Source organism: Pavona decussata, unplaced genomic scaffold, assembly GCF_977016875.1.
Source record: "Pavona decussata unplaced genomic scaffold, jaPavDecu1.1 SCAFFOLD_215, whole genome shotgun sequence".
Lineage (NCBI taxonomy): Eukaryota > Metazoa > Cnidaria > Anthozoa > Scleractinia > Agariciidae > Pavona > Pavona decussata.
Window position 1 is genome coordinate 2,944,142 of NW_028145620.1, and position 25,453 is coordinate 2,969,594.

Here is a 25,453-nt window from a genome sequence, read left to right on the forward strand (position 1 = left end):
CCAATATCAGTGATTTTGTTTATTTTCGGTGAGTGTACAACGTTGACGGTGTGATGGAAACAGAGGATGACTACGTGAGCCCGCGTTAATGACCAAGAGGCTTTAGCCAATCAGAGAGCTTCATTCCAAGCCGTGAAAATCAAAATGGCTGCTCATCAATTCAAGTTTGGCTTGTAGGTCCAACCGAAATTCAGCTAAAAAGCGGCACCAAACGCCGGAACAGAACAGTACAGGCGAATATGTTATAGCTCGCTGTAGATGCAAACTAGATCACTTGCACACTGAAATGTTTTTTACGCGTTCGCTTTGAGAGTTGCTGTGGCGCCGCAGAGTTGAATGTTCAAGATTATGGCGTGACGTGCGCAAAGCGGAACACTTTTTGGTTTTGTGAAGAGTTGAACTGGTATTGTTTCTAATCTGATAGTAATATCGTTAAAATCGGATGAAAGACATCCAGTTTAAGTCGCTATTCCAGTTCGAGGTGAATAAATCATGAGCAAGTCCAACTCGAAGGGGTAAGTTTACAAAGCAATTTGTTTCCCATATTAGACAGTTGATGGATCATTGAAGATTTCTGTTGACAGGCTTTCGTCCTTCTGTAATCCAACGTTTCTTATACAGTTTTTTGTATTTTTATTTTTTCATTATAACTTAGGAGTAGCGCGAGGATAGGCACCCTGCTTGAACAGCTGCAAAAACTGTGTCTCGCTGGTTCCGAAGCCAAATATGAACAAGAGAAGATTGATGTAGAACAGTTACGCTACGTTACAAACAAAATCCAGCAACTTCTGTCCTCGCAAGGTAATCATCCTGAATGTATATAAGCTTAAGCTTAATATTGAATAAAACTTTGAAGATTTAAGAGAAATATTTTCATTTTTTCTTATACCTTACGGCTTGCGTCCATGTAATTTGATTCAAGATGTACAGCTGTAGCAGTTCGTTGAGTTTGAATCAACATTTAATAGTTGTTAATGACCTGGCACCAGTTGTTCAAAGGCCGGATAACTTTATCCTGTGGATAAGTCACTATCCGACAGTTTCAATCTGGGAAAAGATTTCAGTATTTCCTCTTGTACAAGCGAATATGCACACTCAAACCACAGTTAAGTTTGGGAGTGTATGAAAACCTTGGACAACGTTGAACGTGAAGTGTATTTTAGACCCTGAATAGTGCCTTATTCAGCGGATAAAGTTATCCGGCCTTTGAACAACTGGGGCCTGTTCTTTGTTGAAGATTCAATAAGAAATAGAATTTAGCTAAGTGTGGCTGGCAGACGCTATGGTTGTTACTACCGCATAACAAAAGTCAATCAAACAGATGTGTTAATTTAACACCTTACAATCTCCCAGATTTCTTCAATTTTTCAGGCCATCCCCCTTTTTTCTCTGTTTAAAAGATGGTCAGTTTTCAAACTTAGGGTTCGTCAGTCGGAGTGAAAAAAGTTGAGAGAAAAGGGGAAGTGAGTCTGAAACCAGGAGATGCACCAACACAACATCATCTGGATTAATGCAGCTGTGGTCACAAAACCAAGATGGATGGGTGTTGTGGTTTGAGCTCATCAGAAAGCATCCATACTTGTAATCAAATACTCAATGTCATGACGTTCCCAAGGCACAAGAAATTTGATAGTTGTCAGTAAAAACCTGACTATTAACCTTACTTTTGCCAAAACACTACTGTTGAGTATTGTAATCTGTTGAAGACGCTCACTGGCCAAAGGTTGATCTCTTTGAATTTATCGAAGAAAATTCACTTAATATAATTACCTTTTCAGTAAAAATCATGTGTATGTTTTCACATTTATCATGGTTTTGATAGCCTGAGCCGCAGACTGATGGGGTTTGAAAGACGGTTTGTTCATGTACATTGTAATTTTTAGGTATCTTAGGGAGGTAAAATTAGCAACCCCTGTGATCTACATCAAAGTGACAGGCAAACAAAGCTATCATTTCAGACCACATGGTTAATATAACCACATGTTTCATGGCTATTCACAAAGAGTGAAACATCAGAGACTGCTTCAAGCAGGTTGTGTTAATAGCCGTTTCAAAAGTGTGCATTGCACCATTGCATGATGGTTTACCATAAGGGAAGGTGCAATTCATTATTCAGTTGGTTGACAGCAGGAATCTTGGAACAGTTACAGAAGTTAGATAAAACCCCTATCTAGAAGATAAAATTTATCTGCTTGTGGCTGTGCAACAAATAATTTATGCACCAGTCAGAGTTATATTTCACAAATATTCCACGAGTGTACATTGGAAATGAGATGATAGATAGCCAATGAGTTGGCTTTAATCATCTCATATCCAACAAACGTGAGTAGAATAATTATTGTCTTATTAGAAACAGTCAAGAAATATTGCTAGATCTTGCTGATTTCACTTTGCAAGAACAACCAGAATACAATGTAATGGTTGCTATTTCTCAGGCATGGTATATATACAATGGCTTATACACCATGGCGGCTAATTAAGCCAATCAAATCCCTGAAATATTACAATGATCCAGTTTTTAATGATTATAATTAAAATAATATTTCCACAAACAAGTTAAAAAATTTTGCACTTTAAACAATGAGGGCAAAAACTAAAAGGGAAAGAGCACAACAATTTATACATTCTTATACTTGGTATAACTACTGACAGTGTATTGTATCGATCTAAGAATATTTAAGTACTTACCGGTTTTTTTGTGGTTTCCATGATTCTTGTGTCAACATTCTGTGTTTTTTTTACTTAGTTTAATAGGTTCAAGAATCATCTGACCACTTGTTTATGAAATCCTTTGCAGAGAAATGTCGCAAGGATATAACTACAAAGTTTAGTGACGGTCTTTCAACATTGCTTGTTGTGCTAGAGGTAAAGATCTTGAGCATTTATTCATTTTTAAACCTAGTTTATCACTGTCCAGAGTGAACTGAATAACAAAGGAACCTTTTCCTTTTAGATGTCAGTGGATACACAGCTTACATTAAACATATTGGGCTGTCTGTGTGAACTGCTTACCACAGGTAAGGCTGTTGTTGTATCAAATAATTAACTGTTACTAAAAAGAATGCAGAGAAAACAAGAAGTGGCAGTGTTATTGCACCATTCTTTGTGAAGCAGCATTTGTGCTCCCCCTTTCTGGGTGTGAGCTTAGAGTCAGAACTGCCAGATGTCCAGCGTTATGATATGCTACATCACCAGCTGGGATAGCACTATGTGGCTGGTGTCTTTTTGGAAGCTTTTTGGACATACCAGTGTCCATTATCCCTTCCTTTGCTGCCCAATAATGTATGCTTTCGGTGTTGTTTTTAAAATCCAAATGAATCAGCTCAGTTTTGGCATACAGACTGAATTTCATGTGTGAACTAAAGTCCCTTATTTATTGTTATTGCTCTTATTATTGCTATTATTATTATTATTATTATTATTATTATTATTATTATTATTATTATTATTATTATTATTATTGTTGTTGATTTTGTTTTTGTTTGTTTTTCACCTTAATGTTTAAATTCAGACAGTTAGCTTATGACTTTTTCCTAAAAAAGGAAGCTTCTTTATATCAGGCATTAATGGTTTGTGTTGTTCTCTGTTAAAGTAGCAAATTAAAACAGACACCAACCAATCATCGTCTTTTGTTTGAATTGCTTATAAGGCTCTCCAGGACTTTGTTTCTAACAAGGCAAAGTAGAGCTAAGTTGGGACAATTTGGATTTCAAGGCCAATTTGAACATTAGTGCCTCTCTTACACCAATCCTTTCATTTGCTTGGGGCAAAAGAAAGTGGCCACCATAATGAGGCATTCATGGAGCAAGGTTATACGATATAAATACCACTTCATAGTTGAAAGGCTTTTGAAATTGGACAGAATGGAGTGTATTACTTTATGTTTATAGTGGTCTTTTGCAGTTCTCCCTCAGCCAGCTGGCCAAAATACAGCTGAAACCTTTTCTGACTCACAAAGAATTGTGCTTTTCTTAGTCTGGATGTTAGCTAGCTTCAGAGTGGCAAATTATCATCTGGTGGTTTTCCCTAAACAGGTAAAAGGGCGTCTGTACTGGCTGCCAAGGGTACTGTGGATATTATTCTGAGAGTTATTGTAAATGCCAGTAAAGAAGCATCTGTTTGTGAGGAGATTCTGTTGCTTAGCCACATCATTTTAACTAAAGTTGGTCCTAAAGGTAGGAATATTATTACAAATTGTATTGTCTCATGCTTGAACACATAATGTCTTTCTTTTGTACCAGTCAGTCTTACTGGACCTTCTCCACTGAAGGGATATCTAATGGATACGAGGGGAAAAATTGTTAATTTTATGTTTAAGATAGCCAAATCACAGTTGCTTTTACATTTCACACAATGGGGTTGAATTTTTTTGTTTTCTTATGTTTTTACTCTTATGCCCCTTCCCTTGATCAAAACTAGTTCCTTCCCTTGTTTTGTAGATGGAAGAATCCATGACCTTGTTAGCCATCTTGATAGTCACAGTTGTTCAAATAATTTGTATGTATTTCATATATTTCGATCACTTCCACTGGAGCAACAAACTGGAGGCAAGAAAGAAACTTACAGAACTTGGATTTCTGTCAGTGGAAAGATGATTATGTAATATGCAGTTAAATGCAATTTAACTAAGTTAACAACAAAGAAAAGCTGGCATTCAATGAGCGGTCAGCGGCTTTTGGTGGGTAGCACATGCGCAGAGCACCGCTTTGTGGTGGCGTTTAAGCGTGGCAGTGCGTAGCGGTTTTGTGGAGTTTCTTGTTGGATTGTCTCGGTTTTCTGCCCCTCCCTCCCTCTCCCCTTGTTTCCCCTTTTCCACTGCTTACGCAGTGTGACGGGTGTCCAGATGACTGGATGTGGGGGCTCATGGCTGGGTTGCGGGGATTGCCAGCCATGGGAGCGTATTACTGTCTAGGGGCTGGCTGATCACAGTGGAAGCCCCTGGGACTTCCCGGGCACCCTTCTACCACTCAGCTTAATGCAGTTGTTAATAAGTTGTTAAGCAAAATTCATATTAATTTTATGTCATGTGGGAGATTTGGTGTTCCATCCTAGAGACTAGGACATTCAGTGCCTAGTCTCTTTGAGTGGTCAGAGTGAATTATCAGTTCATTCATGCTCATTGACAATAATTTTATTGATACTCTCCTTCAGTGAGAGTACATTTGGAGCCAGCAAAAAAGCATGCAGTTTTGTAAGTCCATCTGATAGGTCATTATGGACTGTAATACTCAGAAGATTTATATCTGGACTAACAGGCTTCGTTTGTTTTAATTTATCATTTTCAGATCGTAAGCTGTGTGTTAAAGCTCGATTAACAGGGGCTCTCCAGGTCACAATGAATCTGGTAAAGAATAATACAGCATTCTTCAAAGTCCTTCAACCTGCTCTGCAAGTCCTTAAACTCTACTCTGCCAATTGTGAGTCAAAGACAGTTCCTTTGCTCAACTTCAATGTTAATGTATAATATCATTGTTGATTTTAGAGAAACAAGCCATTCTGTTTTTCTTTAACATCAGCAAAGCCATTTTAAGTCCTCTTGATTTAAACTACTTGGCCATGCTGCTTCCTTCTTGGCCAAATAGTTTTAAAAAAAGTAATTAAAATGAAAAAAAAACAAGATAGCATTATTTGCTGTGATCAGTGAAAAGCTATAAATAGTATTTTTGTGGAAAATGGTGTTAGACAAGTATGTTATATAATTTTTCAGAGTGAAAACAAGGCTTTTATGACATGCAATACAACCGTAAAGTTTTTACATTACAATACATTACAGTTAACATATTATGATTCAAGAAAATTGTGTTCATAAACCAGAGATACTGATATTATTGAATTGGTTTTTTTTGTAGCTGTAAATTGCAATGCCTTGGCTAAGTCAGGAGCAGTCAGTGTTTTGTTCAGAGTTGTTACCAGCTGTGGTCACAAGAGAGTTATATGTTTAAAGTGAGAATTTTAATTTACTTCTGAAGTATGCACCAGTACATGTAAATAAATAATTTGATGGTGACGAAATTTTGTTTTTACCTTTATTTCTGACTAACATATTTAATAATTATTTATGCAGTCTCAAAACTTATGAATATGGAGATCAACATCCAAAATTTAACCTGCAAGCAGGTGGTTTTTTTTTTTTTTTTTTTTTTTTTTTTTGGGGGGGGGGGGGGGTGGTTTAGAGGAGAGAGAGGGAAAGTTGTAGCCCAATTAAAATAGATGGAACTGTTCATATGAACATTGATGATATCACATAGCAGGAGTCAATTGGAATTTATCAACGTTGGCTATTATATTTTCTTAACAAGTGTGCTTGAAAAAAACAAAAGAACATGTCCTGATAAAAAAGTGTCCCTGAAAGCAGGGTAAGATATTGCTAAAAAAAACTGGTCTTCATTTCGGTTATTTTCAGTTCAATGTAACTTTCAAATTCCTTTTGGGAGAGCTATTTTACAGCTATTCTACCAATCGGGAAAACTCTAGAATCCAAGAATTGTACTACTGACAGTACTTGGCTAATTTTAAATTATTTATTTAATTATTTATAAATTATTGAACAAAAATCAAGGTCTGGAGATTTGTAAAATTAGTTCCAGCAATTAAATTTATTTTAATCACTTATAATCACTCCATGTTTCCACACCATTTCTTGCTTCAGGAGAAAACTTGCATTCTTGTGTCCCACTTTTTTCATTGTTTTCATGCAGAGTACAGAATAGTCCTGGACTAGTAACTTGGCAAGGTTAACAGCAGCTTGCTTTCTGATTGGTTGTTCTGTTCTGTACTCTGTGTATGTAATGTTTATACAGCTGTCTAGTTGCCTTATAAATATGTGGTGAGTGTTCTCAACTATTTCATTTTGTAACTGATTTTATATTAGGTTGGTACTGGAGATCATTGCCACCCTTGTGAAGTCAAGTAAGGTTTCTTTCTTTCTTTTTACTCTCAAGATATGATAAGTTCTTTAATTAGCCTGCACAAATTTGCTGCAATGATGAACATAGTAATTGACTTAATGCAGTTATTTCATCCATATGTAGGGGTGTAAATAAGTTTAACATCAATAATATTGTTGTAGTACAAGAGAAATGAGCTGTTTTCATGAAATAGTATACTATTATTTATTATAGTAAGTACAGAACCTTAAAACTATCTAAATAAAATTTGATTCAGGTTGTTTCAGAATGATATTTGATTATCAGCATCTCTTCTGTAATGGCTGTTACTTCTTAGTAATTTATATTTTCCCTGATTTTAATAAGAATCATTTTAAATTCATTTATAAACAAAAGTGAGCAAAATGGTGCAGTTTTGTACACTAATACCAAAGGCAATTGCATAATTTCTGTATTCATTTTTATTTTCTGCTCACCAATGCTTATGCTGTAAAATACTTTTCACATACTTATTTAGTTGTTTTGACACCAATATTGTATCCTTAGCCTTTGATATGTTCCAGTTTCAAAATGATGGAGTACTTTAGAATATTTGCTAAGCAGAAGACAGCTTATAAAAAACAGCTGACATGTAGTGACATGAACCTACTTAGGTGTTAAGTTATGACTATATCAACTTTGAGGAATGGAATTGTTGGACTAAATAATTTGAGGACAGAGAATTTCATTAACAAAAGAAATTAGCTCAATTCACAGTCAAAACTTGTGAATGCCTTTTTAGGAGATCAGTAGATTAGTAAGAATAATAATTATTCTTTCTAATCTACTGGTTTCCTAAAAAGGCATTCACAAGTTTCGACTTTAAGTATAACATGTATAGGAAAGTCATTAAAACTATTACAAATTATTTGTAATAGTTTTATGACTTTCCTATACATGTTATACTTAAAATTATGAGCTTTCCCCTAGTACTGATTTGGAAAATAATTTCAGTGTTAATAATCATTTATTGTTTTTGCTTAACTAACATAATTATTGGAGGCAGTCAAGTTTGCTCATAGCCTGTACATGTTGCTAGATGTTGCTGTCAAACAAGTACAATTAAAAAAATTCTTTAATTTTAATTTTTTTTTTTTTAACAGAGAGCTGTGCATCCAAAGCTGTCAGCTTTGGGACTGTTCCAGTGCTGTTGCAGATGTTTTGTGACTGGCAGAGAACTGATCATCATCACAGACAAGCTAACATCAGGAAAGCTATTCTGAATGTCATCAAGAACATCACTATGTCAAGTATGTTATCAAAACCTGTAAAACCCGGAGTTTACAAGCTATTATTATAAAATTATAATAAATTATATTTAGGAGCTTCACTTAGGGCACAATGGCTTAGCCTATGCGAAGACACCTAAAAATTATTATTCAAGGCAGTGTAAACTTCTGGATGCCCAGAACCTTTATCAAACGATGAAAGTATGTCGAAATAGTTCTACACAAGTTCAAAATTTGAAATACAGAAGTGAAAACCCAAGACTTCAAGCAACATTGTGGTTTGTCTTTTTCTTTGTGTTTTCATTTTCCTGTCCCTCTACGAACTCTTCTACAGATGAATCTAGGCTCTGAAAACGGTTAGTCTGATTTGAAGCCATCTTTCTAAAGAAAAATGCGCCTAACTGCTCTTAGAAATATGCTATTTGTCAGTCAAGAGGAGCGGCGAGCGAGCGACACGGTTTTTTTCACTAGTGAAAATAATGATATAGCCAATCAGAGCGTCGATACGTCGTCTTTCACTAGTGAAAAAACTCGTATGACCAATCAGCTGGCTTCTCTAGCGCGAAGAGACTATTTTTATCTCGATGCTTTTTGGCACGTAAATCTCGGTATGTATATAATAAAATAAGTTACATGTATTATTATAATAGTTGATTTGATGTAAGAGATGGAGCTTGGATTTGTCTGGTTTTTGTCTTTGTTTTAGCAAAATGCCTTTAATTTGTAACTTCTTTTAACTGGCAACATGTACCAGTATTAAACCGATGACATTTTTCAAAACCATAGAGGCCAAACTGGGCAAAAATACATATTTGCAACCAGAATTTTAAATGGAAAGACTGGAAAATATTTCTTACATCCACCTGTGATTGGATCCTTGTAGGAACTGGCAAGAAGGCATTTATTCAAGCTGATGGCATTAAGACTCTCTATACTTTGTCTTTGGAAACTTTAGAATGTAAGTCGTCCTTGTGTTGTAACAATAATATTGCATACTGAGTGAAGGATATAGCTACATGTACATTGACGTACAACATGTTTTTGACATTTCCACTTCAGTCACCACAACAAACTAAGACTTCTTCTTACTCACAGTAAATCTGGAATTGGTACAGAGAATTTGTTGCAACATCAAACTATTTAATCAGTGACTATTTAAGTGATTTTCCTCTTTAAAGATTTAGCAATGCAGTATACATGTATGTTTAATGATTTCAGTCTAAGGGAGAGGTAGAAACTGGAACCTGTAAATTAAGGCATCTTGAAAACTCTCTACTCTGAAAAACAATTTTCTTGAAGGTGAAAAGGATGACATTAAAGGTGAAAGCTTTTAAATTATTGAAAAAAAAAACAGAGAGCTTGTTCACAACATGGATCATGAACAATCCATCTTTCTCCTGTGTTATTTGTTCAGATTAAATTTTTAAAGTTTTTTCAAGAAGAGGCTTAGTGTGTACTTTACATGCCACTGCTAAATTTGAGCTAAATTAAGATTTCAGAAACTATCTTAGGAAAAGATGTGACCTGAACTATTGTTGGATACTTACTAGTGTTCTTGCCACTTCTTAGGTCTTTGAGATGAACTGCTTAACTAAGAAAGTGAGAAAGCTCTGAACAAAATTCAGAAATTTATTGTTTTGTTTCTTCCAGGTCGTGAACTTGAGGGAGTGAACAATTTGAGTAGCCAGATATTACGGAGATGTTTTCCCACCAACAAGCTTCCAGTATCAACACTGTCATCACCTTTAGCTTTTGCTCTGTTGGATTTGGACAGTGCTGGCCACTCAACTGCTGAAGACCTTCTTGATGATAGTGGGGAAGGTAAGCTTTGAAACTTGACTTCCACACCCCATTGTGGTCCACCTTGTTTTTCTCCCATTAGGCATATTAATGGTCGTAACTTAGAATGTCAACTACTGTATAATGCTGCAAGGGGAACAGGGATGTGTTACTACTTTTAGATGGATTAGCATGCCCTCCTCAAAAGAGTGCTACAGAAGCTGGAGATTCCAAATTAAAAGTACTGAGTGACATGATGCTTCAATAATTTATTGGGTCAGCTTTTGTGATGTGCTAGGGGTACAGTACACTAAACATTTAAAAACAGATTACAGGTAAGGTTTATCATTAATTATGAGCCTGTATGCAAAAATTTGGCGCTTTTTTAGCACTTTTTTTCTGAGCAAAATCAGCACTGTATTATGCGTTTTTCCTTGACCAAAACAAAAATCGACAATTACCATTGAATGCTTGTTTCATATATAACACTGGAGAGTCAACACGGGCTTATTTCTCAGCACTCCTGAAGAGTTTTTGCGCCTGAGAAGTACTTGCTTTTTCGGTAAATTTTCTATAGATTGGTGGTATTTTTCCTGCAAACTAGCCTAATGTGTTTTTTAATCTTATTAAGTTTCAATGTTTTGGCTTTCAAAATTGTTAAAAGTCAAATTTTCAGTTTCAGACATTCCATGTTTTGAGGTGTTTTAAGAAATGCCCACCAGTAGTGATTTTTGTGAAACATTTAGGTGAATCATCAGAGGTTGAATCTGAAGAAGATGATGATGAAGGCAGTAGTACCAGCCAAGATGATAAAGAAGCTGCTGATGGTGGAAAGACAGACAAGCCTGACAGTAAACCGGCTAAGCAGAACAAACCCAAACCTAGAGATGATCTGGCCATGTATGAAAAGTTCTTCCCAGAACTGTTTGAATTTCAGGTGGGTTTGATTAGCTATTGTGTCATGTACAGTAACATTTAGTAATATGTTCTCTATATTACCTTATTACAGAAAACTACCACTTCATGAAGTTAATGTGAAATATTCAAAAAATGTGCATAGATTTAAGTCACCAGATGGTATTTTGTGCAATTTTAATTTCAATTTTTTGTTTTGGAGGTGCAGGGAGGGGGATCTTGAGAAAGAGATCCTTAACTAAGGATCTTTATTTGCAATCCTCAAATCATTCATAATCTTGGATAAAATTGAAGAATTCATGTAGCTCCCCACCAAATCTGTCAGTGAACTATTGGTCAACAGTTCACCAAAAGATCAGATTACAGACAGTCCACCAACAGATAACTGGCAAGGTACACCTACGGACTGTTGGTCCGAAATGTAATCAACAACCAGAGAGCTTACAAAGTAACAAGCGAGCAATACTTGTCTTACCAGGTTTCTGTTTTATGCATCCAACAGTTGTTGTTGTTGTTGTTGTTGTTGTTGTTGTTGTTGTTGTTGTTATTATTATTATTATTATTATTCATCCAACTGTTACTGTAATTCCAACCTTTTTTGCTTGCTTTTCCGTAGAACTCATCTTGTCCTATCTACCTAGGTCACAAAACTACTTCTTTTGCCAATTTTTGAATAGCTTTGGACAAAGTACTTTATTAGTGTTGCAAGATTTGGAAATGGTTTATCCTGTAACAGCAAAAAAGGGAAGAATAGTCGGCTACAACTGAATTAAGTTCAATTAAGCAGTCCTAGCTGTTCAAAGAGTTGCAAACTTTCGTTTTATCCCTGGAATAGTAGCCTATTTGCTGCATTGATATTACAGCGTTAGGTTACTATTCTGGGGATAAAATGAATAACAGTATTATTATTATTATTTGCTGGAGTACATTTTATCCACTGGATAGCAATTGATGAAATTTTGACGGTATAACATTTTGCAGTTTTTCAGCTCACTGTTGGTCATTTGTTGGCCAACAGTCTACCAACAGTTGCTTAACAGGTTAATTGGGGAGCTGTTCTTCAATATTACTTAAATTATCTTGCAAACTTCCCTTGAAGTTCTAGCCAACTTCCTGCAGGTCCCTGCAAAGATCTTTTTGGATCTTGAAGAATCTTGAGAAGATCTTGAAGGATCTAACGTAGAATCTACCAAGAACCCTGACAGATTTTACAGGATCCTACAAAATGTTTTAACTATCCTCTAGGATTATTGTTATTTAGGATCCTGTCAAAGATCCTTAAAGATCCTACAGGATCCTGTGAATAATTTTAACAGGGTCCATAGTCAAAAGTAAAATAACTGACACAAGTTTCAGTTAAATTTAATTTTTTTTCCATACATTCTCAAAGGAACAAGCTGCCAGCTTAGAATTTTTTTTCCTCAGGTTGAAGTTCCTGAGCCAATGGAAGATGAGATGTTTGTTTCATATCCAATTGTGATTCCAACGGCTGCTGAGGAACCTTTGTCATCATCACCAACAGGACCAAGCCAACTGTCAAACCAGCTTGACTCTGTGAATTTTGATAGGTGCATACAATCACTGATCAGTGATCTTTCTGAGAGCTAGTATTGTGTTTGTAATTACTGTGACAAGCATTAGAGTATGCATGGATCTGTTTGAGATGGATCCTCATTTAACAAAACTGTTACTTCAGTCCAGGAACAATTTAGGTTTAGATCAGTGTAGTTGAACTTCCACCTCTCTTGAAATGATTATATCCCTTTGACAAATATATGTCCATGATACCAGCTCTCAAACACTCTATTTGAGTCTCCAGTGTACATACCTATGTCTTAAGTGTCCCCTAGCATTTTGGAGGGTCGCTTGATTAAGAGCTCATTCATTCTTTTTATCAACAGTATTTACTGTCTTTATAAATAACATTCCATCCCTGTTCACTAAGCAGCTGTTCAAAAGCTTCATTGTTAAAAATTAAACATCTTCAAACCAGAGACTTCATAACATTATTGTGTATTGCAATGCCACAGCCCACCCACTCAATCTGAAACAAGCCAACCAAAGACACAGGCCCCAACAACACAAGAGGAGCTTACAGGGGAAGAAAGACCTAGCACTGCTGGGAGCAATGGACACTTGCATAGTGTGCTGCCAATCATCAAAACACCCTCACCTGATATGTATGGTCACTATCCACCAGTGGAGCCAGAACCTCTGGGACAAAAAAAAACAGGACTGCAGAGGTATGGCAAATTATTTATACATTAAGGTGGCTGAACAAAGTTTGTGTGCACTTTGAAGAATTAGTGAGGTTGTACTAAGGCTGTGTGGTGGTGTGGTGGTGTAGTGGTTAACGCATCGCTGGCATCGGACTTTCGATTGGATGGTCGGAAGATCCAGGGGTCGTTGGTTTGAGGCCAGGTTGGTCTCTGCATTGCTGTGTTGTTTCCTTAGACAAGAAACTCTGCTCCACATTGTCTCTCTTTACCCAGGTGTATATATGGGTACCAGCGACATACTGCTGGGGGTAACCTTGTGATGGACTAGTATCCCATCCTTGGGGGAGTAGCAATACTCCTAGTTACTTCATGCTACAGAAACCGGGCTAAGCTCTGGCTGTGTGGGCCACTTAGGCTCTTGTGCGACTTAAGCTACCTTACCTATCTGTAAAGAGACAAAAACAAACAGTTAAAATGGGACAGAATTTCAGTGCCATCATGGCACAATTGTCAAGTTACATGCACATTCAGTGTTAAGTTGAATCGTCATAAACTTCGATCAAGAAGGAACCTTAACTTGAGCGACAGGTATGGATTGACATAAGCACTTTGAGGGCGCATTGTTTTGGAACAATATTGGCTGTTCTTATTCCAGTTTAGGAATAACAGAATACGCAAAATATCAGATCCCATAAGAACTCAATTCCGCCCATTCTCATTAACCTGAGCCTTACCAACGAAACACAATTCCTCCTATTCTGAGTAAACCGTGTTCCGTTCACTCTGCCATCAGGCGCAGAATGAACAAAACGGTATTTCTTACATTCCAAAAACAGAAAAGGTCCCAAATGAAAATTAAAACCTTGTATTCTGGGTGTTCCTATTCCGGAATATTATTGTCCCAAATGAACATTAATACCTTATATTCTGGGTGTTCCTTGTCCCAAAAGAACGTGCCCGCGGTTTCTCCCATACAATCTCTAATGTTTCAAGAACATCACTGCTATTTTCTATTGCTCTTTTTAAAAACAGAAAGAGACTTGATAAGAAAGACATTAACTAGCTAAAGTCTTGTTATGGCTGAGCTGATTCCTGGGCATTCTGATCGGTGCCTGAGTGCTTTGCAAAAACAAAACCGACGCTACACAGATCCGGGCCGCGATTGTTACTCAGTATATTTACACAATGGTATTCTCAGTTCTGCTACTGCAGATGATTCAGAGGCACATTTGAACAACATGCTGCTTGTCCAATTTCAGAACAATGATCTTCAGGGACATTGAGCGGCAGATCCATCCTCAGAAAGTGATAAACAAAGTTGTTTTTGACCTTGACTATTTACTGAAGCAGGAACCTGTTGTGGCTGAGAACTGTTTGCTGTCAGTGGCTAAAGAACAACTAAAGCTAGGGCATGGACGTAAACCCAGCAACTCCAGGTACATTCAGCTAAAAGTCTGTTTAGATAAGACAAGTTGATGTAGACTGTTCACATGCAGTCTTTTTATTGTTGCTAAGAGCACAGTATCCAAAAGAGACAACGAAATAACGCACCTCAGCGGCCTCCACAGTTTTTGGTTTATATTTAACTTATCCTGCAATCTTCATTACAAAACAAAGGTTGTCCACAGGCTAAAGCTCTGCTTAAAGCTACATGTATAGTAGCTCTGTTGCCCAAATTTTGAGGCTCATACCACAACTGAGCGTCCACATGTAGGATAATTAGTCGTTTTATACAGTTTATTCACGAAGACACATCAAACTCTTTTTCCTTACTGCAGTATGTCTGACGGTGAGAGATCAACTCCTGAAGAGACAGCCAGGCCACTCAAGTTTGAATCACGGTTTGAAAGTGGAAACCTTCGTAAAGCTATCCAAGTATGAAAACTTTCTTATCAAGAAATCACTTACACCTGGTTACCGCCTGTTGGAACTCTTTTTGCGTTCTTATAACGTTTCATTTATGAGCATGATTTAGGCACTAGCTATTTCTTGATGCATAGCAATGTGCAGAAAAGTGCGCATGGATATTACATGTTGTTGAGGTTCACAAACGATTTGTCGAATCCCAGCATTCATTGCCGTCACAAAAACTGAGGGCCATCAGTGTGGATCTTGTGGATTGATGCGGTACAAATGTCTGCAATGCATTTAATTTTAGTTGCTTAGTCACTACGTGTTACTTTTTCCATTGTGATCTTTACGATCACTGATTGCTATGTTCAGCGATTGTTGACGATGATATGACACCAGCCTTCACGTTAAAAAAAAGACAAACTACCTACATATATACAGTAAGTAGTGTATGGCTGAGCTGCCATCTTGTTGGAAAGAGCAACATGGAAACTCAGCAGTCACGCGTAAGGTGATTCATTCAGTACATCAAAGATAACAAGAAACTTTCTTTTGAGCTTTGAGAGTTGCCATCAGTTAGGTGCTAAAACAATTCATTGGGTCAGAGAGGACATGCTCAGTTCGATGATGTTTTTAATTTTTTTTTTTGTTCTTATCAGGTGCGTGATTACGAGTATGATTTGGTCCTGAATCCAGACATTAACTGCAAACACCATCACCAGTGGTTTTACTTTGAGGTGCGATAATTTTTTTTTTTTTCGCCTTTTTAAGGTTACCCGATACCTTCAGAGGTGTTTCCCGTTTAAGCGATGTAGCGCGTCCAGTTTAAACTGTAGATACCTAAACCCCTATATCAAATTAAAGCTTATAGGGCTGGCTATCAAACTATACCAAGAATTTTGAAATAAAATAAATTGCCGAATTTTTCACGACCTCTAATTGCGAGCATCCGAATCACCTTTTTAAAGCTACAAGTCAAAGTGAATTTTGGTTTTTGCTAATTTAATTTGCTCCTCAGTTTCCGGACCCAAAGCGCTAAAAACGTGTCTGCGTTTTGCCATATTCAATCGCAGTGAAAAGTTATAGAGCATTTTCGAAATAGGATGAAAAAAATGTGGAGTAATCGTACAAAAATCGCTCTCGGAGAAAAAATATTTCGAAAGAAAAAATTCGCAGACACGTTTTTGTTTTTGTTATATGTTAAACTAGCTACTGTCCAAATTTGAAGGCACACGAACAAATTCCTTTTAGCTCTTTGAAGTGGCTCCTCCAAGTGAAAAAAATTTACTCGAGAAACAGCGCTAAAAATTCGGCAATTCATTTTATTTCAAAATTCTTGGTTTAGTTGGATAGCCAGCTCTATAAGCTTTAATTTGAAATAAGGGTTCAGGTATCTACAGTTTAAACCGGACGCGCTACATCGCTTGGACGCGACCTCTGAAGATGCCTCTGAAGGTACCGGGTAACCTTAAGTTGTCGTTTTATATATCAATCCAGAATCCCTGTGTCACATAAGAGCTACATGTAAATAACTGACAGGGCTTCTCTCGTGAACTACTACCGCCATAATCGGCACTGATACAGAAACAATCTGAAATAATGGGACAGAACACGTGACCTTCCATACGCTGATCGGATGCTACTGAACTGGCAATCCAGGCCATTTACTAATTTCATAATGGCACGTCTCCTGCATACTGCTACTTTTGAAAAGTGACTAGTGTTCATAGTACAGCAATAGATTTCTCCTCAAGAAATGTTTGGCACCAAGAGCTACCTCGCGTCTAGCTGAGCTTTTACTGCCATCAGCTTTCACAGCTTTTTTATATCTGGCTCTCATATCCCAAGCTAGGGGAGGTGCCGTGACCTTATAAGCCCCCGGCCTCAAATTCAGGCTTCCCCGGCACCAAAGTTATTTTGCATGTGTAGTGTGTAATATTTAGTTATGTGTGACGACGAAGTAAGTAAACAATCTTTTGACTCTTTTGTCTCTCTTTTGTTAATCCACTGTTGATAATAAATGTCGTGTCCTTAATATTGTAGTGTACATTACAGCAATTCAACTTGTTTGTTTATTTATTTTTAGGTTAGCAATATGGACGCTGAAATTCCATACAAATTCAACATTGTTAATTGTGAGAAGATAAACAGTCAATTTAATTTTGGTAAGTAAGTTCTTACAACGAGACGCATTTTGCAATGTACAGTTTCCAGAAAAACGCATTTGATCACTCTAGGCAGAGAAAACAAGAGCGATATTCAACAGGAGTAATCAGTTTCGGTTACAATCCTTCTCCCCTACCCTCCTGACTGAGTACATGTAAGTAAGTAAAGTAAGTAAAAACTTTATTAATGTGTCGTAACATATAGCGTACTAGAATGTACGCTAATTGGGGACACCTGTAGTCTCGTGTACTTCGTTAATACTGTTAATATCTTCACTATTAATATCCTAACCATTTGCAGTTGCTAAATCTTATCTGAGTAATGCAAACACGAAATATTGCTTTCATGCCTTTTCCTTTTCTTGGTAGGAATGCAGCCTGTCATGTATTCCACAACAGAGGCTGAGGAGGGGCGAGCTGGCTGGGTCAGAGCGGGGACTAATGTTTGTTATTACAGAAATTACTTTACACGGAGTCCTGAAGCAACCGGTGGACAAGGAGGAAAAACCTACTACACATCAACCTTCACTGTGGCATTCCCACATACCAATGATGTGTGTTACTTCGCTTATCATTATCCTTACACGTTTACTATGCTCCAGGTGAGCTGCTCCCTATCTCGTGCACCTTTCTCTCTCTTTTCTATTGTCATTGCCCCCTTTTTTTCATATAGTGGATACACGGGTATTTAGCAGGTTTGACAAACATTTATACTTGCAAGAATTAAAATAGTCGTCTACACTTGCGAAACTCAAATGACTACTACTGTACTGTAGAATGCTTGTGGACCTGTAATGGCTTGAATTTTCTCCTTGTTCTCGCCTTTTTTCGAGAACTTTTATTCCTCGGGTTCTCCCTTTTTCCTTCCTTGAAAAAAAAAAACAAAAACGAGGACAAAACTTGGCCATCATATCGCTCTCAAAATCGACTCAAGGGCAACACAGTGCATTACTGTGCCTCATGTTTTTGCAGTCCTATTTCACTATTTCAGTATTCTTCTGGAACTTAATCTACATTAGTTAGAACTTTGACAAACAAAATAAATCCGAAGAGTTGTGTAGGAGATGTTGAAGGGGATCAAAAGAAAAAATACAAAGGGGAAACATTTGAAACGTTTCCCCTAAACAACTTGTTGTCAGGGTTTATATGTCAAGTTTGATTTGTGTTTGTATGGTTCTGTCGCAGAGTCATTTGTCACGGTTAGAGTCGTCTTTAAACACCAGTGATATCTATTACCGACGCATGGCTCTTTGTAACAGTTTGGCGGGAAATCCCTGTGATGTCATCACAATCACTGCGCAGCCGCGGCGAAGAGATGCCAAGTCTGTTGAGATACTAAGTAAGGCTACTATAGAGATTTTCGCCGTCCGTTTATTCGAATCCAATGCTTGCGCTTTATTTACACGTGTTTTTTTTTTTTTTGTTGTAGGGAGTAGGCCTTATATATTCCTCACCAGTCGTGTCCATCCCGGCGAAAGTAATTCAAGCTGGGTCATGAAAGGTATTATTCTTGTTTCAAAAGGTTATTTCTTTCTCTTCACTGCTCATGCGAGAACCATTGTTAGAGGAAGATTTTTCCAATTTCTTTCGCTGGCCAAACCGTCACAGATCATAAATATGTATAATCCTCTTGATTGCAGAGTGCATTGCAAAGAGGAAAAACATCTAAAAGTGTATATGACAGAATTTTTTTTTTCTCGAGCAAGTCTTCATGTACCTTGGGTGCCAGAGGCTTTTCATGCGCGGTTGACAAAGCTCCTCGTCGTAGTTTTTTCGCCGCTCGTGTCTTCGGCTGAACAACGCAAGAAAAAAACCTCTGGTACCCAGGGTAGTCTTCATGTTGTTCTTGTATGAAAATCGGGGGAAAAAATTCCCTATCAATTTTTCTTCCACGGGTTTCAGATGTATAAAAACGTGAAATTTTACTTCCGGTTGGGATACAATACTGCGTAGGACGAAAGACTGGGGATAGTAGGGCTGTGACGTCAATACGGATCGCTAGTTTCGCGGTTTATCTATTCCTCAGTTGTTTTTCTTGCGCAAAGGAAGCAAATTGTGTGGACGAAGATATACTGGGAATGTTGACAACTGAGGAATAAAGGAACCGCGAAACTAGCGATCTTTTATTGACGTCACAGCAATACTATCTCCAGTGTCCCATTTTGCCCGGTATTGTATACTGTTGAGATTAGTGGGGGAGGGGGGAGTAAGAAGGTTTTAATGAGTGCTGTCAACTGCTCACTGATCTCCATTTTATTTTTGTGTTTCTAGGAGTGTTAGATTTTCTAATGAGTAACTTCTATACCGCCCGTCATCTTCGAGAGACGTTTATTTTCAAGATAGTACCCATGCTTAACATAGATGGTGTCATTAATGGATGGTAAGACAGACATTTTACGCTAACGCTGCGATCTTATTGTGTTGTCCCGCAACGTTGAGAAGAGTGTTTTATGACAAACCAAATTAGATTTACATTAAAGGTGTAACCAGAGCCAACAGGGCCAGGGCTGAGGGGAGTAGTGCTCTTCCTGAGTTGTATCCCTGTTCCTGTTTGGTTATGAAAACAAAGGTTGTAGTGATCCTGTATTGACGCGAAAACCCAGAGCAAAAAAACGTCAAGGTTCAGTGTCTTTTCATCGTACAGAATAATCCTAAAGGGACTGCTGAAAATCTGCAGACCCAAATGCCTTACAACGCAAACGAATTTGCGAATGATTGTCAGATATCTGTTTAATGCTGATTGTATTCAACCTTACATTACAGTCACCGGTGCTCTCTGTCTGGTGAAGATTTAAACAGGCGATGGATCTATCCCAGCATGCTACTCCATCCCACCATTTATCACGCAAAGGGTTTGCTGTCGTATCTACAGTCGATAGAGAAGACGCCTTTGGTGAGTAAATACTCGCTCGTGCCTAGGCTTTGAGAAACATTCACTGAACGTGACCGCGTACTAGAAATGTTCCACACAAGTGACGTAGTGTGTTAAGCTCCATCCCCAATGATATCCCCAAAAGACGTGTTGTTGTAATGTTTTTTTTCCTTTGAAAAATTTCTTCAACAAAGGTCCTAATTGGAAACCCTGTTTAAGTGGGACATCTGGCCAACTGGCATTGGTACACAGCTAGATTTTCTTCAATTTGACCCGGATATCAATCTAACTTTGTATTTCGGAGCAGTTTTCTGTTTCCCCGGAGGATTGGAGTTGCCGGGAATCAACTGATTGTTTGGATATCTACTGCAGAACTTTATCATTTTGGATAACTAAGCTTGGCTAAATACACTCTTCCCGCGCTTGGGAAGTCAAGTGGTGAGCAATACAAACTTACCAATTCCCTCATTATCTTTGATTGCCTTGTAGGTTTTTTGTGATTTTCATGGCCATTCACGAAAGAAGAACGTGTTTATGTATGGCTGCAGTACCGCTGCCACCATTGCGGCCAGTTCTTCCAGTCAGTCTGGTGACGTGGACAGTGACTTGGTGGATTCTGTGAGGGAAAGAGTGGCTGAGCTGTCTGGCTCAGACTCGACCAGTAGCATGGACCCGAGTGACTTAGATGAAGATCCCGGATATAGGGTAACAGAGTTAATTTTGGCGTAGCCCATATGAGTGTCGGCCACAAATAGCAGGCCCGATATGCACTGTTGCACCTGTTACGAAGGCTAGATTATGACTGGTTTACACTAGTCAAATAACGACATACCGGCAGGGTCAGGAAAATTCCAAAAAAACACTTAAGGATGGTGCCTACTATTGTTACTGAGCATACGTTCTGCGCATCTCGAGATACTCGGGTTTCCTATGGGTGGTGCCTACTAATACAGGGATAATTTTGCGCGGTTTAAACCTTTAGGGAGAAAGCAGAACTTAGCATTTTGGTATCTCAAAAGAAAATTAGGGGTAACCATGCAATTTTCAGAGATAATTAAGCTTCAATTTAAGAAAAAAATCCCATACATTGCTTTATATTTTGGCGCTTTTTAGAGATATTATTGCTTAATTATCTCTGAAAAATGCATGGCTACCCCCAGTTTTCTTTTTGGGTTTCAAGAGGCCTTGCTAAGATCTGTTTTTCCCGCATAGTCATAAGCCGCACAAAAATAGTTCGGTATTAGTAGGCACCGTCCTTAACGTCCACTTTATGTCACCAATGTGTACAAACACGACATAACGACATATAAGAGGAACATAATAACATAACATAACGACATAAGGAAAAAACCGGTCCGTTCTCTTTATGTCGTTCTTATGTTGCTTGTGCTGTGAACCAGGCTTTACTGACTTGAATACACGGAAAAGCAGAGTCCAGAAAACTTGAAGCCGTGCCAAACCAGTCGTTCAGTCACACCTCAATTGATTATATTGTTCATGCATTTACAGAAATTGCAATCATTTATTCTTGAGAGCGTTTTTGTCAACGCTCCATACTTTATTTTCTTCAATTGGACAGAAACCAACTGTCGGGAATTGTTGAAATAGTTTGCCAAGGCATTGGGGGAGGGGGCTGTTTTGAGGGGAATTATGGGAAACACTGTGCGCCCACTTGCTGTGTTGGCACAAAGCAAATCAGTTGTCTCGTTTAAGTTTCTGAATTGTTATTGTTGCAGACATTGCCACGCGTTCTTCACAACATTGCACCAGCCTTTTCGCTGGGCAGCTGCAGTTTTATTGTAGAACAGTCCAAGGAATCAACAGCCAGAGTTGTAGTTTGGAGAGAGATTGGAGTGATTAGGAGTTACACAATGGAGAGTACATACAGTGGCTGCGATCAAGGACCTTATAAGGTGGGTTCCGACAAACTATGCAAATGCCGGAGTTCTTACTTACAAACTCAAATGAAATAGGCATTATTAAGGTTTCGGTCCATAGTTTGAACTTATGTAAATCTTCTCCACAATTTTTTAAAGACATTTCTAAACTGATTTTATTCTTTAATGTAGGGAACAGATCAGGTTGCATGTATAAGCAGGTCGTAATCAAAGTATTAAACCTTCTTACTTTCCTTGTAATCAAAATATGGAAATTACATTTTTTATATTACAAGCGACATAAGAAAAGTTTAATTTGCTAATGTACTAACGGCTAACGTCCAATCGTCTATCTTTCGATCAGCTGAATGATTCAAGTCAATTGCTATAAAAATAATTTAAGGAATTTTTTTTCATGTTTTCGGCCAGACGCTTAGTTATTCCTTTAAATGAGTACCGCTGCAAACTGAGTGTGGTTTTATTGTAGGGTTATCATGTAGGAACAAGAGAGTTGGAAGAAATGGGTCGGTTTTTCTGTGCTGGGCTGCTCCGTGTCGGTCGGTCGTACTTCTACCGCAATAATCATAGACAGATGTCATCAAACGACAGCGCTAATGAAATGCCAGCTGCCGACAGCTCATGGTAAGTACCAAATCAGACTAACCTGGGAGCTGGATGGACTCTTGCTGGAATTTCTTCTTTCCAACGTGTTACGCCTGTATCATCCGCCTTGTTGTAAATAGCGTTTGTGCGTTTGCCTACAGCAAATATAGCCTATTGGTTGTGAGGAAATCTGCGAGCAAAAAATTATGTGCGGGGGCAATTCAGTCGGATATCATTGTTGTTGTTGTTGTTGTTGTTGTTGTTGTTAAATTATTGTTTTTCGTTATGTATTTCTTTTGTAGGATACGAACCAGTGAGTTGTTTGTACCATGTGAGCTGGTCAGCAGCGGAGTTGTAATCTAGTTCAACAGCAGCGTCAAATCCTCTTATTGAAGTAACTGAGGTTTTCAGTTTTAGTCATTATATCATTGGGACGAAAAATGTGAAAGGTGCCGGATTAACATTAATTTTTTTTTTCTTAAATCTCAACAGAAGTCAATTTTCATTCAGGCTCGTACAGACTGAAAGATTAGAAAGATTTAGATTAACGTTTACGACAAACGGCAGAAATAACCACGTGACCAGGTTTATCCTACATTTGCCGCTCGCTGTTTTCAGTTTTGCGGCCAGAATTATTTTGCACTCTTCTCATCCATGTACTCGTTTTTTCGAGAAAACATAAACGCGAATCTTACGTTTGCCGTAATGCGATTCTAAATCTCTGTAGTGTGCACTGGTTTTCACATTGCATTGCATTGTGCACCCTACCAGTTTTGAAGTTGAAATAATGAAGTAGAATCGGGTGGACACTCACTGTATCTTTTATAACACTTAAGTTTTCAAGATTATTCTGAGCTGCTGAGATCACAGTGGAAAAAAATAAACCCGTGAAATTTGACACCATAGCGAGGTCTAGTTCAGCGGATCTCACCAGCCGTAAAAAGGGTCCTCTGAAGACCGGTGTAGAACCTTAGAGGCAAAGTCATTTTGACGAAGAGAATTGCTGCCAAGGTAGCAAGAATCGCTGTTTCCTTTTTAATGGTGTCAAGATGGTGGGGAGGGACTGTGGAATAATGCTAAAAAAATAATAATAAATTCCGTGAAAATAAAAGAAACAAGTCTTAAACAAGCTTTCCGTGAGAGAGCAAAGAATCAAGGGGTTTCGGTCTTAATCTAATGAAGAGGATTAAATAAAGTAATGTACAGGGTTCACTTGAAACAAACTATTAATATGGTGATGTAATATATCAAACACGAGAAAGCGTGTTTCATCAGATATCCAAACACTGAGAAGTAGGTTGAAAAAAACGAGGCGCAGCCGAGTTTTTTTAAACGACTTCGAGGTGTTTGAATATCTGATGAAACACACTTTTGAGTGTTTGATATGGCTTCTCAAATGATCAATAATTCTTGGAGAAATTTAAGGCTAAAGTTGGCAAAATGTTATGGCAATTAGGAACACATATCCAAACCACGGTCACAATAGTGATTTTCTTTGTTTTCTCTTGATGAATTATTAATGAGTTTGAGAAACAGCCTGTCACAATGCATTGACTGAAATGGCTGCTTATTTCAATTCTAAAGTCTTTTTTATCACGCAAGAGTCTACTTGTCCAAAGTGTAATCATGGAATTAATATAATTTGTACATTATATATATTATAATGAGATTATAATTGTTATTGATTATTTATAAAGAATAAATAATGGCTTTTGTTACCATGAGTCCATGAATTAGTTGTAAAGTTATCGTTGAGCGTGACACTTAGGAGGTTCTAATATGACATCGGTACGAACCTTGAAACCAATCACCGGCCGAGGAATTTCGTGGGCGAAAGTTTACTATAAGAACCGTTCTTATAGGCTCTCCGAGGATGCATGGCGCCAAGGGATGCGTTAGATCGCGCAGACATGATCAATTAACGACGCAAGTGAATTTGGTTTTCTCTTTTCTCGACCATTTCTCACGCAGTTCTCGCCCAGTTATTGTAATCCGTGCTTCTTTCACTGGCTGAACAGTAGTACCACCTTACCACTGTTGTGGACATTTGTTATCAAAAATTATTTTTTGTTTTATTTATGAACGCCCTTTCTACTGCAAAGGTATTTTACGTGGTTTGCAAAGGTATTTTTGCAGGAAAAGTAGATCTTAGCAAGGGCTATTGGAATCAAAAACGAAAATGGGAGTAACCGTTTTAAAATAGACAACAACCCTTTCCACAGATTGAAGCTTCATTATCTATGAAAAATTCCTGGCTGCCCCTAATCCAACCGCTCAAAATTGCCTTTGTATCAGGAGGCAACGTCCGAAAAAAATAACCCGCGTCCTTTCTGTTGATGGGCAGTACGTATGCCGTTTGTTGTCAATTGATGGAAATATATGTAGAGATGCAGTGTTCAAATGGTCTTTCGTGGAAGGCAATGACATAAACTTCTGTTTTAGCTCGAAACTGGCCAAACAATTTGGATTACTTGGTTTGGAAAACGCACCTTACCAGTATTTTTTTTAGAAAGCAGTTTTCCTATAAATATGTGTACATTATCCCCCGGCTCCCTGTATTAGCATTTCAAAACTCATTAGAGAGATTAGAGAGATTTAGCATCGCGTATACGTGAAACGCGAACGGCAAAAATGACCACGTGACCACGATTTTCCCGCCATTTTTCGCGTTTGCCGTTTCTACTTGGAAACGGAAACAGGCTATTTCGGCGTTTGCCGTCTGCGTGAGAACTACTTAAGAATTTCTTCCTTTTCTTCTTATACATATAAGTAGTTAATTGTTGTAAAACAAGTACCCCAATAATTTTCCGGCAAGCACTAGGGCAAATTAAGTTTTTTGTTTAAAAATCCTGCGTAACTCACTCCATACCTCACTTTTCTTCATGAACTCACCACAGTGAGTCGCAAAACAGCTTCATCGAAACTCGCAAAAGCTGAGTACACGCGAATCTAAAGTCAAAAGGTTCACGCTATTTTATATGAAACTTCAGGGTGACGTTTGCCTTTTCACCTTAACG

General features: G+C 37.9%; 1 protein-coding gene across 1 annotated transcript; it reads left to right on the plus strand.

The window, feature by feature from the left end:
* The first annotated feature begins 116 nt into the window (after positions 1 to 116).
* Positions 117 to 24,169, plus strand: LOC146460039 (cytosolic carboxypeptidase 1-like). The gene is made up of 27 exons (XM_085088693.1): positions 117 to 515; positions 656 to 801; positions 2,798 to 2,865; positions 2,954 to 3,017; positions 4,035 to 4,175; positions 5,286 to 5,417; positions 5,850 to 5,943; positions 6,872 to 6,909; positions 8,030 to 8,176; positions 9,039 to 9,113; positions 9,806 to 9,976; positions 10,681 to 10,871; positions 12,275 to 12,417; positions 12,880 to 13,092; positions 14,328 to 14,504; positions 14,847 to 14,943; positions 15,579 to 15,656; positions 17,006 to 17,084; positions 17,454 to 17,686; positions 18,270 to 18,423; positions 18,514 to 18,585; positions 19,356 to 19,464; positions 19,848 to 19,977; positions 20,446 to 20,661; positions 21,693 to 21,869; positions 22,321 to 22,475; positions 22,739 to 24,169. Exons 1-27 carry the CDS (start codon positions 493 to 495, stop codon positions 22,797 to 22,799), a joined length of 3,384 nt encoding a protein of 1,127 aa, XP_084944819.1. The 5' UTR covers positions 117 to 492; the 3' UTR covers positions 22,800 to 24,169.
* The last annotated feature ends 1,284 nt before the right edge of the window (positions 24,170 to 25,453 follow it).

Coding starts and splice junctions, on each gene's coding strand:
- LOC146460039 (XM_085088693.1), top strand. CDS start 493: ATGAGCAAGTCCAACTCGAAGGG. Junction 3,018..4,034: donor GTGTGAACTGCTTACCACAG/GTAAGGCTGTTG, acceptor TTCCCTAAACAG/GTAAAAGGGCGTCTGTACTG. Junction 18,424..18,513: donor CAAGTCTGTTGAGATACTAA/GTAAGGCTACTA, acceptor TTTTTGTTGTAG/GGAGTAGGCCTTATATATTC.